Genomic DNA, 15,797 nt, shown 5'->3' on the forward strand with positions numbered 1-15,797 from the left:
GAGTACAAGTATTGAAAATTAATACCATTGGAGCTTTGCAAGTTATAAAATAACACTTCATAAAAATAAAATGTGTTTATGTCTAGTATCTGATTTGATGCACATAGGAAATCTGTGAGGTAAGCAAGTCAGATATTATTACCCGTGTGTTATAGATAAAAATAGAGGGAAAACAAACAAAATCAAACCCAGAGAAATTAGGCATCTATTCAAAGCCCCGTGGCCAACAACCCTGAAGTTAATGCTTTTGACTGGGATCTCATTCCAGGTTCATCTTCCCAGTTGCTGAACCTGGAAGGTCCATAAAATCCACCATAACTGTGAGCTGATCTTCTGGACGATCGTCAAGGACCCTCATTTACACCATACTTTTATACAGTAAACCCAACCTGTCTGTGTGGTAACATTGAAACTCTAGATTCCAGGGGCGCCTGGGTGGCGCAGTCGGTTAAGCGTCCGACTTCAGCCAGGTCACGATCTCGCGGTCCGTGAGTTCGAGCCCCGCGTCAGGCTCTGGGCTGATGGCTCGGAGCCTGGAGCCTGTTTCCAATTCTGTGTCTCCCTCTCTCTCTGCCCCTCCCCCGTTCATGCTCTGTCTCTCTCTGTCCCAAAAATAAATAAAAACGTTGAAAAAAAAATTAAAAAAAAAAAAAAAAAAGAAACTCTAGATTCCATCTCCTTTTCTCCACCAAGATATCTCCTCTAATCTCTTTGGACTTGGCATTTGTCTTTTCAAAAATTTATTTGTTGCATTTTAGACTTCATGGTCTTACGTGGACTGAGCTTTACTCAGTCCTATCATATCAGTTTCGTCTAGCTACTATAACAAGTTACCACAAAGTTAGCAGCTTAAAACAACAGAAACGTATTCACCCACAGTTCTGCAAACCAGAGTCTGAAATGGTGATTGCAATCAAGGTGTTGGCAGGCATGCAGTCCCTCCAAAGCCGCTAGGGGAGAATCCATTCTCTACAGCTTCCAGCTTTTAGCGGCCGCCAACCTTTCCTGGTTTGTGGCTACATCATTGCAATTTCTGCCTCTGTGATCACATTGTTTCCTCCTCCTCTGTTTCTGTGTCTAAACTCCTTCTGTTTCCTTTATAGGGACACTTGTGATTGCATTTAGAGCCCATCCAAATAATCTAAAATAATCTCCCCATCTCAAAATCTTTAAGTTAATCACATTGACAAAGACCCTTTTCCATTTCATATAAAGTAAAATTTTCAGGTTGTAGGTGTTAGGATGGTGTATTAGTTACCACTCTATTAGCTTATTACACTCTATCCTCTTGTATAAAGATACTGCATGCCCCTTTGCTTTTGGTTCTGGAGAGTTCCATTTCTGACTCTAAAGCAGGGCAACCCTTCACTGTTATGCAACCCTCTCTGGAGTGTTTAATTATTGTACCTCGCCTGAAGTTCTTTTTCTTAAATCATACTGCTATTCACTCTGAGAATTTATGACACAGATGAATTTGATTTGGAAATTGCTCAGTTTTCTAGAAGAATCTTTCTGAGTGATTTTATAGTTCATTTTTGAAAGCACATAAGATCCAGTTACCCTTCTAATTATTTCCCATGTTTCTTCTGTTCTTCATAATACAACTTTGTCACAGTTATTGCACATGCATTATATTTACTTCATATGTTCTCATTCCATCTATGATCCATTATAGTCTGACTTCTACCTCCATCCCTTCACTGAAACTGCTCCTGCTTTAGTCACGGATAACTAGTATGACCACAAAAACTATCATCCAAATGACGATATTTTGAAAGTGAAAGTAGATACTATATTATGGTAACTACTATTCTAGAAACTACATGAGGGCATGGGACATAAACTAGGGTTATCCCAGGAAAACTAGGGGACTTAGTTACCCTTTGTATGATCTTCACATTGACAAATTCAATACACACGATTTTGTCTTTGTCTTACTCCGAATGCCACCAAGTTCTTAACACACCTGAACCCTTCCTCTGTTTACAATGTTTTTTCTCTTCTGTCATACCAATGTTTCCCCTAATTTTTCCCTCAGACAGAAAACTCCTGTATTTTTTCCCCATTTTTGCCTGTCATTGGCCACCCTTCCTAAGCCTGCTTACTTGGTTGCTCCTTCTCTACCAATTATCTATATTCTAGATTCTCTCAGGGCTCAATTTAGGCCCAACTTTTCTCTCTGCCATGCATATTCTTGTGGCTTTAGATGCCACTATATGTTGGAAACTGAATTTATGTCTCCAGGCAAGACCTTTCATACGTGTTCTCAGATTCAAATGTTCATCTACATTTTGATGTCTCCTTTTAGATATCACACGCCTCTTTAAATGTTATATACTTTTATTTCTCTATACATACCATACCAAAACTGTTTCTCTCCCAGTCTACTGTATCAGAGAAAAAGTTACCACCAACTTGAAAGTGTAAACCAGAAACCCACTCCATCCTATCCAGTTGCATCTGTGCTTATTTCTACCTCTAAAACACAGTTCAAATGTAACCCATTCATTTCCATCTCTTCACCACAGTTGAATCAACTATCAAACTTTTCCTGCAGCTTTTTTTTTTTTTTCATTTTTGCTACTTGGAATTCATTCTCTACACAATAGCTAGAGTGATTTTTAATGCACACACACACACATCTGGTATATTATTTTTATAAATATTAAATTAATAAAATGTCTATTCTTTTTAAACTTTAATGCCTTGTGGCTTCATAACCATTGACCAAATGGTTTCAGGGAAATTAAGATATTAATATAATACACAAATAGTGAAGATTTCTAAGATATGACATGAGGAGAATTTTTGCCAGACCTCAAAAGTAAGCAGAAAGTTTCTCTTGGACAAGACATGGCATATCAACAGACACAAGTGTGCAAGGAGAAATGAAAATATTACTAAGTTAGATATAAGGCTTCTGGCACATCTCCATGGAGTAAAACCCTGGGGTGAAGAGGCAAAGGATGATAGAGAATCTAGTCAGATAAGGAATGAGGCCCAAACCAGGGGACTCTGATTTGTTGTGGCCTACAGCATTCTTGGAAAGGAACATCCTAGAAGGATGAAAAGAGAGAAAAGTGGTGTCGTGTTGTCCTCAACATAAAGAGCACTGGAAATACCATCTGTATATGGCAAGTAAGGGATCCAGTTATTCCCGCATACTCTCAGCAGGGCATTTGGGAGAGACCTAAGTTGAGAGTTGAGTCTACCTTAGGATTATCATGGCAAAGGAGAAGTGACTTTTAAATAGAGGTTGCATAGTAGACGGACTAGTTGGGGGTCAGGTGTAAAACAAGGCTGAGACTCAGGGATTTAATAGTGAAAAAAAAAAGCTCAGATTGGGCCAAATCAGTGAGGGGATGAAGGGGATGGAATGAAGGGTCATTTGCTGAAAGCAGAGAGGATCCACATTTGGTGAAGCATGACATGAGAACATTTGTGCTTCCCCAGAGCCATCTTGAGGACTGGCAATGATAGGGAACTTTGGGAAGAGAAAAAAAAAAGCTGTAGTGGGGAGTTAGAACTTGATTTTAGTGACTTTATCCAAAGAGTTAAATAGAAAGAAGCTGCTCTAAATGAAATGACAGATTCCTTTTATTGAAAAGATTGAGATTTAACTCACTACCCAATAAGAACTGGGAATTGTGAGCAAGACAGAAGCAATTATAGAAGATAAAGAATGCTACATAGTCTTGCACATCTGAGGTAGTGTGCACACTTTTCAAAAATCTTGATACACACAAATCAGATTTTAACTCTCTTTTTGCCTTCAATTGGCTATTATTTACTTTTGAATCTAAACTCAGTAGCAAGTACTGCAGTGTGTAGCAGGATATGGCCAATTCTAAATCCTTAATTTCTTCATTCTATTTTTCCTCCTGCTCAATGAAATGCAACTGCACTAACCATCTGTCCAGTCCTTTGATAAGCCAGGCTCTTTTCCCAACCTGGGACTTTGCCAGTTTTCCCCTCCTTCTGGAATGTTCTATAGTGCCAACATTCACATGGATGGATTGTTAGTATTCTGTGGTTTTAGTTTAAATGTTACCTCTATGAAGAAGCATTCCCCACCTAAAATAAGTGTCTCTACTGCCCCTCAATAATTGTGGATAATTCCTAAAGATGCAATATTTCCATATCATAATCTTAGTTTATAGCACTCATTACAATTATTGTACCTATCTGTTCTTTGTCCCCACAAGTGAATTATGAACTCCATAAAGGCAGAAATATTCATACTGGTCACTGCTGTTTTTCCAGTGCCAGCTCAATCATTTGTACGTGGTAAATATTCAACAGACATTTGTGAATGAAGAAATAAAACTTGCATATTCAATGGTTCCTTATTAGTAACCAAATTAAATTAAATATCTTAGATCACCATTATATAACTTTGTAATACAACAGTCACTTGCCACTGACTATAAAGTCAGTGGAAATATACTTCCTACTTTCTTCCACGATCCACATACTTAAAAAAAGTCCCGAGATAATTATTAGTTCCATTTTTTGTCCTGTAAATCCTTGCCATTGTATCTTTTTGATCATATAACTTCTTTGAGCTGACTAGCCCTTTTCAATCTCTAAATATTTTAGTCTTATTATTTAAAGCTCTTCTCACACAATAAAAAGAGGTTAGAGTGGGAGAGAGAGCCAAAGCATAAGACTCTTAAAAACTGAGAACAAACTGAGGGCTGATGGGGGGTGGGAGGGAGGGGAGGGTGGGTGATGGGTATTGAAGAGGGCATCTTTTGGGATGAGCACTGGGTGTTGTATGGAAACCAATTTGACAATAAATTTCATATATGAAAAAAAAAATCAAGCTCTTCTCACATACCACCTTTCCTATGAGGCTTCCATCAACCTTAGTTTGATGCTCTGTAGTCTAGTGGAATTTTGTCTTTCCCTATGTAAAGCTACCTGTCTCATCCAAACTATCCTCACATAAATACATATACATGTATACACACACACTTATCTGTTAGTGTCTAAATATATAAAATGTATGGCTTTATCCTTTGATTCATTGGTTCCCTTAGTACTATGTCTTTCATGTGAATAAAGGCACTAAATAAATACTGGATGTATATGTTAAGGAAAAAAAACTATTTTACAATAGTACCATGCTTTTGAAAACTTCTTTCTACATCTGCATGCATGTTACAAATAATATCTATAAAGTTAGAATCACTCCCAAACCACAAATTTGCTAAATTTCCATCTATACTTTTTAAAACATGAAAATATTCATGAATGTTAAGGGGAAAGATTGAGTGCAGAAACGGTGCAGAAGTAGCATTCGTTAGGCTTTTGCCAAGTACTAGAAATTATACTAAGAGGTTTATTTACATTGTCTAATTTAAATTTACTATCTACAATATCCCTATGAAGTAAATGTGCTGATTTTTCAAAACATCAGACTTAGGGAAGCAATGGGAATAATCCATGACAAATAAGGACTCACATCTACAAAATTAAAATGCTACCATTACTAAAAGAGTTCCACACCAAAGGACAGTTTTTAGTTGAATAAAAAGAAAAGTAGCAGAGGGAATCCACCACAGATTCAAAGAGTAGTTTAAGAATTAAATCCTTAAGAAATATTAAGAAGGTGAAAAATTGTTCTACTAAAGGGTATTTTGTCAAACTTACATAAAGAGTCAGAATAGATATTAGCAAAGACAGGGAAATTAATTTATAAAGAATGTTAATTAAAACGTGAAAGAAATCTGGGAAAAATTACTTCTCTTATTTATTTCAAGAAATCTTTTGAACTGCTAATGAGAACATTTGGATTATCTCAGGAATAATTGCCTTAGTATTTATTGTATCAAATTATGAGTTTCTAAAGTTAAGGTGAAGGAGAGAGCTTAGTTGCAGATGAAAGAGAAAATAATGTAGCAACACAGAAATAAGAAATTGGTAAACAAAATATAGGTTAAGCTTAGACTTGTGCAAATCGAAAGTAGGATAAATCTTCAGTGCTTTAAAAAAAATATCTAGGGTTCAATTACAATGGCATCTGGAAAGTTGCCCCTAGCAGTCCATCCCACTTTCCCATTATTATATCTAGGGATTCAGAAAACAGATATTTGAAAGAGAGAGGAAGACGACAGAATCAAGAAAGTTTTTTTTTTTTTCCACCAACTGTAAGGTCAATAAATCATTAAGAAAGCATAATTGAAGGCCCATCCTCACCATGTTGCCCATGATCTCATGCAAAGGATCTTCAGGACACAAGTGAAAAGTTTATACCCACCAGAAATCCAGGCCAGTATCACTCTGGCTGCCTCAAAAAAGCATCACGCACACAGCAGTTATGTATTCCTCCCTGGCTCTCTCTCTCCACTACATTCATTTGTTTAGTACAAACTGTCAGAGCAGGACTGGGCAGAAAGGATAAGAGAGGAACGAATGAACTTGGGTACATCTCTCCTCTCTACAGCATTCTAAGTAGATGTAGAAGTAGAGATAGAGAGGCGATGGGGCATGTTTCTTCTTGAGTTTTGCTGATTTTCATGTGTTCTGGTTGGCAATCTAAGAGCCAGAGAGATGAAAAGGAAGACACTGCATCAATCCAGCAGATTTATACTAGATGAAAGCCAATGAGATAGTGGAGCCTCTGCTGGGATCTGTGGAGAACAACCAGTTGGCCATGTGTGCCTCAGGAAGCAGTCTCACAGAACACAAGGGGTCATAAAATGGGGCCGTGAGCAATTCACATGGACAGAGGGTTGACACACAGTGACCTGGATGAATTTTCCTTCATTTCAGAGGAAATACATATATTAAAGACACTTAACTCTAAAATTAAGAATAGGCTAAAGTGGGTGCTTGGGTCGATGATTTGGTTAAGCGTCCTACTCTTGACTTTGGTTCAGGTCTTGGTCTCTTGGTTTGTGAGTTTGAGCCCTGCATCAGGCTCTACACTGACAGCACAAAGCCTGCTTGGCATTCTCTCTCTCTCTCTCTCTCTGCCCCTCCGCCACTCATGCCCATGTGTGCTCTCTCTCTCTTTCCCTCCCTCTCTCTCTCTCTCTCTCTCAAAATAAATAAACATTAAAAAAATAAAAAAAATACATTAAAAAGAAGACTAGGTGAAGTAATGAGACATAACAGGCTTACAAGATAATTCTTTTACAAAAGCAGAAGGAGTTTCAAAGAAAACTGGCATTTTCCAAGTGTATAAAGAAATATCGACTCTATGAAACAGAATTGGAATATAATAAAGAGAGAATGGGATGGGATAAAAAGACAACATAGTGCAATAAAGGAGATGGGTAAGAAAAGGAAAAGTCACAAGGAAATTACAAGTGCAATTGCAGAATTAAAACCGTTAGTGGAGGAAAGACAGATTTAGCTTTACAAGCATAGAGGTGGTATGTGAATGCAAATGAGAGGCTGCAAACAATGTTTAGGAAAAGAGTGATGCATAAAAGAAATGAGGAAGTGGAATGATGGGCTGGAGATCAAGATGTATTTTTAATAATTTTACGTACACCTTTAAAACACATAAATCTAAATGAACTGATGAGTGATCAACGAATTGAAGAAAATTTCCATGAAAGAGGCGATGTCCACCTTTCTGGATTTCGGCTCTGGGTAGACCTCTCTCACTTTCCACTTTCCATCAGACCTATTAAACTCACCTGCATGCATATTAATACAATTTTGTATCTACCCAATTCTAGCATCATAGGGTATTTAAGATAGCAACTATCTCATTCTTTGAGCAGTCCAAAATCTCTTCCTTAACAATATTTGCAATGGAGAGAGTAATTTTTTAGCCTTCTCCTCTCTAGGTCAGACACCAGCAACCTATTTTACTTTTCTTCAAATAACCAGTTTTCCATGGAAATAATCATCTGTGACAGCCTTTTCTGGTAGCACAACATTCTTTTGTTAAGATATGGTTACATCAGTTGAATATGGTAGTGTAAAATGTGTGAAATAAAATAGACTGTGGTAAATACGTTGTTTCTATTTCTTGCATATCAATCTCCTTTAACATTTTGGTGTTAACATAGTTACATTTCATAAATTATAGAATAAATATTAGCATTTATAGAAGATGGCTCTGGAATATCCTTATTTGGAGATGTTTAAAAATTGTGCTAAAATATATATACATAACACAAAAATTTCTTTTTAAATCATTTTTAAGTTCGGTAGCATTAAGTATATTCATGTTGTGCAGCCATCATCACTATCCCCAGAACCCCTTTCATCTTCCAAAACTGAATCTCTATACCAATTAAACAATTATTCTCCATTGCTGTATTTTCCTAGCTACTGGCACCCACCATTCTACTCTCTGTCGCCATGAATTTGACTCTTCTAGGTACCTCACATAAATGGAATTATATACTATTTGCTCTTTAGTGACAGACTTATTTTACTTAGCATAATGTCTCCAAGTTTCATCCATGTTGCAGCATGTGTCAGAATGTCCCTCGTTTTTAAGGTTGAATAATATTCCACTGTATACAGACACCACATTTTGTTTATTTATTCATCTGTTGATGCATCCGCGGATTGCTTTCATCTTTTAGCTATTGTGAATAATGCTGCTGTGAACATAGGCATCCAAATATCTGTCCAAGTCTCTGCTTTCCATTCTTTTGGGTATATGCTCAGAGTCAATTTGCTGGATCATATGGTAATCTGTGTTTAATTTTTTGAGGAACCATCATGCTGTTTTCCACAGTGGCTGCATTAGTTTACATTCCTACTGATCAGGCACAAGGATTCCAATTTCTCCAGGTTCTTGGTGATTTCTTTTCTCTAGATGGAATGAGTATGAGTTGAGGAAGACAGGGAGATCTAGGTGATCTTTAAAGCCCAACCTATCTTGTCACCTGTGATGCATTGCCTTCAAGAAAGAATTTACTAGGTGGTTCTCTACTTGACCCAAAGGGTTAATAACACTTTTATTAGCACATGACTTTCTCTTAGAGAAGAGATTACATGCCCAACTTAATCTTTCAATACTCACAGCAATATAGTGTTCAATGCATATGCATCCCCATGTTCTACTATTGATAAGAATGAAATATCTGGAGGATGGAGAGAGCATTACATTTATTTGGTATTGGTGTGCTGAAATGGAAATAAAAATAGAGGGGACTTGCCTCGGGGTACATTCCCCCAAAACAGACCCTGACATGAGAATCTGTGTAAAAGTGATTAAGAAGTGCTCCCAGGAGAGACCATTAGGAGAATGGGGAAGGAAGGAAAGAGAAAGGACACAAGCCAAATAAGGTACTATGTCTAGGGTACAATATTTTGGAGCACTGTCACTCCTCAGAGTCACTTTGGCTAGGTCCTGTAGGGGAACTTTAGAGATGACTTGGGTTACACCTCAACATTGTTCCAGTTGGGGAAAACAGGCCAAATTATTGACCAGCTATTGGTGAGGTGTGGTCAGGGATTTCCAGCTCTCCTTTGCATACAGGCAAAGTGAGTTCTGGCAGCTGGGGGCAGCCCTCCAACAAAAAGACATGGGTATTTGCTGTTGGGATTGAAGCCACACTGGGCATGTGCATGAACATAGTATAAGGATCCGAAGGGATATGGCAGAGCACTCCAGCCTCTGCCACAGAGGCCAAAATAAGGCAGTATGTATCCTGAGTATAATAGACAGGCAGGGATTAGAGTTGGGTGCATTTAGTGTCAGCCATTTAATATAAATAGCTTGGAGCGCCTGGGTGTCTCACTCGGGTGAGCATCCGACTCTTGATTTTGGCTCAGGTTGTGATCCCAGGGTTGTGGAATTGAGCCCTGTGTGTCGAGCAAGGAGCCTGCTTAAGATTCTCCCTCCCTCCCCCTCCCCCTCTGCCCAACTCCCCCGCTCACATGCTCTCTCTCTAAAATAATTATATATATACATATATATATACATAAATAACTTGAAGAAAGAACTTTGTATCAAAACTTTATTTATTAAACAAAAAATGCACCATTGGAATAACATTTCTATAAAAAATGAATATGAGACTGTTCTACAGTGATTACAAAACCCCCTTTTTCCTCGTGTGGTAGTATACAAGATCGAGTGTAGAAACAGTCATTGTTTTAAACTGTAAGCAAGTATCCTTTCTCATAGAACAAGATTTACACTTAAATATTGCAATCACTAGTCTAATTTGGTTAACAATGCTAGAGTCTTGACAATTTAAAGAAACTCTTTGTAGGCTCAAAATACCTTTGTTTGTTTAAAGGTGTTTTGTAGCAACAAAAAATTTCTTTTTCCACTAAGGCTAGTTAAAGCTGTAGTATACCCATTTCTACCAAATAAACCTACCACTAGCACACTAACAATTTGAATTGCAAAGCCCTTTGAGAGAATGAGTAGCACTGATCTGCAAAATGCTGTCAGAATATTTTAGATTTGGTGTTATCTTGTTTGAATGACCCTGGAAAGGGAGAAGGTGGTAACGATGAAGCTTCAGTGGAGGCTTTGCCTGGACTTATCCTCATACTCAGCAATGGACAGTTCATTTCCAAAGTGGTCCCTCTGAGATATGGAACACTGCAGCTTTAATAGCCGTATCTAGATTCCCAACCAGATCTCCCTTTTTATCATAAATTATCCAAAAAGAAGCCACTCTAAATAATAAATTAAATATTACTTATAAAAAGTACACCCCAGACCCACCCACCCATCCCCCAAACAAGCTGACAATTCACAAAGTTCAGAATTGTCAGGTTTACCCTACAATAATAAAAAACAGCATTTCTCCTCCTCTCCAACATTCCTTTCTTGCATCTGAAAATACGCTTTCAGCACACAGTGAGATCCCTTGGCCCATGCATCTGTGACATCTTGCAGAATTTTGCTGTTGCTCTCCAACCAACAAAAAATTATAGGATGGCAATGTACAAAGGCTCTCTACCGAGAGCAGGAGAAGAAATCCTTCAGAGTGCAGCCAGAAGTCGCCAAGTGAACGTTACCCAACAGTGGCAATGCAGAGCGCAGGAGTAAGATGTATTTGTGGATGTGGGCGTGGTGGTATTTGGTCTCCTATATAACCTCACTGACCAGGAAATACTCAGGCATTTATTTTCATCATTACCTTTTGGACGTAGGTATTTGGATAGCAAAGGACACTGAAACATGGGAATGTGTCTTTTTTTCATTGGAATGGAATATCACACAAAATGTCTATGATTTTCTAAGTATCTACAGTAATTTAAAACATTGGAATCAAGCAAAAAGCTTTTCTCTGCAAGATTTAAGTGATTTCTGAAATTCATGAGAGAAATAGACATTGAGTAAAATGTTGCTCTGAAAGAAATTTTTAAAAGAGAGAGAAATGGTAGATGTGAGTATATGCCTGCTTCTGCAGCTCTAGAATGTTGTGGGATCTGTGTTGTATACATGGTTATGAACGGGCTAGGATACTAGCCTCTGGCCTTAGGACAGCGTGCAATTGCATGAAGTAAACTAGTTGATTGAGGGAAGGAAAACAACCTTGTTCCACATCTATTTTAAGGTTCAGATGATTTTGTTTTCTGTAAGCATAAGTAAAACTAGGGAATTCTTTCTATTTGTCTCTGTCTCATGGACTAGAGATGGAAATTCTAAAACCACAAGTTTGAGTCTGGGATCCAATTTCATCTGAAATGGCACGGTGATTTCTTTAGAGGTGAGATTTTTTTTTGTTGGAGTTATAGTTCGGCTGCCATATACGAAACCCTCTATTAAATTTGGAGGAGATTTTAGTTATTTCTCTAAACAAAATCAAAAGACGGATGTATCAAAAGGGTGGATAAGAATGAGTAATCATCTTCCAATACAGACTATGAAGGTTTCCAGAAAAATCTACGTAGAAATGCTTTATTGGAAAAGCCGGTGAGTGCCAAACTTTAAAGTTTCCAAATATTGTTTGGAGCAACACACTAATGCAGGGTATCTATCCGTTTGTAGCTCCTACCAAGGCAGAGGACCAAACATACATGTCGTTTTGACCACTCCTTATTTTGAAGAGAATAATGTTACATCCAATCTCTCGTATGAAGTTTTAATAAGTTCACCTCTTATATCCCTGGCTTGATCTGTTTTTTCTCTCTCCTTCTCTCTTTTTTTTCCCCCAGATTATTCAATTGAGTGTGCATTTTATAATACCCAAATGTAAAGTTCCATTATTTAAATATTCTAGAAGCTTATAGCCCTATTCTACAAAGAGGTAGCTATGAGTGTTTTTTTATTGAATATGAATCACTAAGAAACATTTAACTTTTGGCTACAGCATCCTCCAAATACGCTTTATGCATTTTGAGCTATCTGCATTTTTGTGCGTTTAACAAGTGCAGAAATTTCTAGAGGAAAGAAAAAGAGCTTTCTTATCGGTATGAAATACAAAAGAAAAGTACCAAACTTTTTCAAGAGGAGTTTCTGGCCTGACAGTTCAGTGCAGTGTAGAGGAGGACTGAGCAGGCCCTGCCAAGATTTATTTTCTTCTTTTTCAGGGAGAAATGAGCCCTGGTGGCAGAGCTGCTGGTTGGCTGTCAAACATCACCCTATGGGAGTCAGAGAGATTTATGAGCTTAAAGAGCCCTGGATGTTATGAACTAGGCTCGAAGTAGGAACAAAATAGAGGCCATCTTGCAGTGTTCACAGATTGCTTCTTGTCAAGAGATCAGAAGACTGGGAAATTAAAAAGTGACCTGAAAACTTGAGCAGGCGGTTGTATACATATGTGAACTCTTTGAGATAGTGGGGAGCAGAGTTTTACAAAAGCTGTGGTGAAGTCACTGCGCACTAAAACCATTGGGTAAAGGGCACGAGAGTCTCTTGAGAGGATTTAAATGGATTCTACTGTATCTTCAAGGCATGAAGCAAAGCCTTATTAGCATTACAAATTACTAAAACAAACCACTGTATTTCTTTAATGAAGAAAGTTTTAAGAGCATGCACCAGAAATATACCTCTCACCGAAAACAGATAATGCATATGTTCGTGTAGTTTTACCAATTTTTATTTGTTAAGGTCAGTGACTTTGACTAGAGTCTCTTGATTGTCCAGATACAGTCTATAGATTGAAGATGTGACTCTATCTGAAATTTGAGATTTGTAGCCAGTTTCAAACAGAGCACTCAGGATGTCATTCTTTGGGTAGAGAATGCTTTCAGAGAATGTTCCTTGTTTATGAGTATTAGAAAGGGGTGGCATTCTAGGACCTCGAGTGGTAAAGCTAGCCTAATGAACATTTTCCGAAGTAATGAATTATTTCTGCAATATTCGGGATTATGTTAGGAAATGCCTTGTTCCCGGTCAGCGGAAGGTTGTCTACCTAAGTGCCCAGATTTTGAACAAGAACAATCTGCCCTATAGAATAACGTCACATAGCTCTTCAGAAGAACTTCAAGAAAATCTTAGTATATTGAAGAAGCACTCTTGTTGAAGGAACAATTTCACAAATGGACCGGACTTTCTAATGAACCATTTGAACAAGCCCTCTCTTTGACATCAGATTTCCTTCCCGACATAAAACTGTAAAAAAATAATCTGAATTATTACTTCTGTTACAGTGCCATTTTGCTCAAAATATTTTATTCAGGGATTCATATATAATTACCCACCTAATAAAAGGAGCTATTAGGTTGTAAAGATCCTATCCCTTCCATGCTCTTTTAAAATTATGACCTACTCAAGCTTGAAATCAAAGACAGAGCTGAAAGGAATAATTCAGCTGAAACTCTCTTATTGGGTTTTCAAGTCACCTAACTGATAAATATGCAAATTAGCTCCCTTTTGGCGATTCAGCTGCATAAACAGGGATTAACTCCAAATGCAGCTGAAAATTCAGAAATGAAAAGGTTGCACGCAAAATGTTCTTAATTTCACCTAGTTCCAAGCTGTAGATAAACATGGTGATAGGAATTTAAAATGCTAGTTCACAATGAAGATGCAGCTCTGAAAAGCATCCACTGGATTTATAATGTGTCAGAAGCATCAAGAGGCACCTTCCTCTCTGCATCTCAGGCAGAATGTAGGTTCCCTTGACAACAGGGCTTGGTGGTGGCCACTGACCAAAACTGCCCCCTCTGAGTCAGTGAGGAGCCTGTCGTGGGAAGTGACATCACTCAAAGGCAGGTACTGTGTGCAACTGCCTTCCATTTTACTTCCCTTCCTCAGGGCCTGTTCTCAGGGAGTCTGCCATTTCCACAGAGGGTTACAGGGATGTTGGTCAGGAGGCCAAGCAGTGTGTGGGAGCTGGCCACCTCAGCCAAGGCTGGCAGCCATGGAGAACTCAGGAAGGGACAGGACGGAGGGGGGGAAACACTTCCGTCCAGACTTCTGAGGAAGATGGCCTTGGTGAAGCTTTGAAATGTCATCACAGTGTGATATGGCACAAAAGCCACCCAAATTGAAACGTGTCCTATTACAAGCTTAAGCACGTAATTACCGTGTGTCTGAGAAGATTGCATATTGTATCCTCTTTCAGGAAACAGACTGCTACTGGCAAGACACCACTAGTTGCAGATTTTTACATTCCCGCTCTTCAGACACAAATATTAACCAAATACTTGCAAAGATGGGTGAATTTTATAGCCGCTTGCTAATACCCACCACTGGTGCAAGATGAATGTCTGAGTTACAAAACATAAGCCTTCGCTGCCTTTTGTTTGTTGACTTATTTACTTTTTGTGCTGTCAAGAAAACATCCAATCCTTTGGTGCTATGTAGTGAGAGAATTTCCGTGGGCGCTTTGTACTTTGAAGTTGAAAACGAAATAATGAGCTTGCACTGATTTGCCACGGGATGGGACAGGCTTCAATAATGCACTTGCATTTTGTGAGACTAGACCTACAGGAAAAGGAAATGACAGGCCTCGATGAAGGAAAACATAAGCATTAGTTATGATGGTGTGGTCACTGCAGTGGCAAAGACCCAGGACTAGTCTAGCAGCTTCAGCTTTGACACTGCAGTGAAGACGTTTATTTACTTTTGTTTAGGGACCCCATAGTAATCATTGTGAAATTCCTGATGCCTATGAAAGAAGGGACACTTATTCCTTCTGAACCGCTTCAGGATCCTCCGTAAGTGAGTGGTCCTGATCGTTGACCTGTACACTGGTTAAGAGTTCTTGGACACAGGTGTGCTGTTTATGGGTAATTGGTATGGTGCAAAGTTCCCGGAAAATACACCTCATCAATTGGGTAATACATGTTAAAAGGCCGAGCCTGTGATGGCATTAAGTTGCTTCATTAGCCCTTCCAAACTTGCCATTTGTTCACTCAAATCATCCTGTTCATACACCTACAGAAAGAATAAAAACAAAAGTTAGGACAGGTGAACATCAATACATTCCCTTTATGAAGGCAGTGGCCATGTCTAGTTGGTTTCCTCTGTATTCTCAAGCATGACACAGTGGCTCATAGCCATAGCGAGAGGCTATGCTCAGAATAGAAGCATTGAATGAAGATGTCAATAAAAGAGGTGGTGAGGAGAGCAATGATTGCATACTGTTTCACTAACTTCATCCCTGTGTTGAGGAAAAAGCTTTAGAGTGAAAAGAAAAAAAATCTCATTTCACACTGTCTAGCTGTGTGGTCTCAGTTAAGTTAGTGAGCCTCTCGGATATACAGTTCTTCTCAGCTACAAAATGATGATTTCTATTTCATAGGCTAAGTATCTTGTAGCAAGTTTAGTGACTATCACAGTGGCCAGGACATGGTTCATATTCAATATGTTCTCCTTTTTCCTTCCCATCTCATCCAGCAGGATATGAACACAATGAATATCACCATGTTTCTCTTCTGCATAACACAACATAGGTACATTTTTG

At 38.4% G+C, this 15,797-nt stretch overlaps 1 protein-coding gene across 4 annotated transcripts in view; it reads right to left on the reverse strand.

Moving 5' to 3' along the window:
- Positions 1-14,918: 14,918 nt before the first annotated feature.
- DCC (DCC netrin 1 receptor) overlaps positions 14,919-15,797 on the reverse strand; it is a 1,139,939-nt gene continuing 1,139,060 nt past the window's right edge. For all 4 annotated transcript variants that reach the window (XM_058692059.1, XM_058692060.1, XM_058692061.1 and 1 more), the window contains one exon: positions 14,919-15,268. In XM_058692059.1, the coding sequence (XP_058548042.1) occupies positions 15,179-15,268 (90 nt within the window). In that variant the 3' untranslated portion in view covers positions 14,919-15,178. The remainder of the gene's footprint in view (positions 15,269-15,797) is intronic.

This window comes from Neofelis nebulosa, chromosome 11 (genome assembly GCF_028018385.1).
Source record: "Neofelis nebulosa isolate mNeoNeb1 chromosome 11, mNeoNeb1.pri, whole genome shotgun sequence".
Classification (NCBI taxonomy): Eukaryota; Metazoa; Chordata; class Mammalia; order Carnivora; family Felidae; genus Neofelis; species Neofelis nebulosa.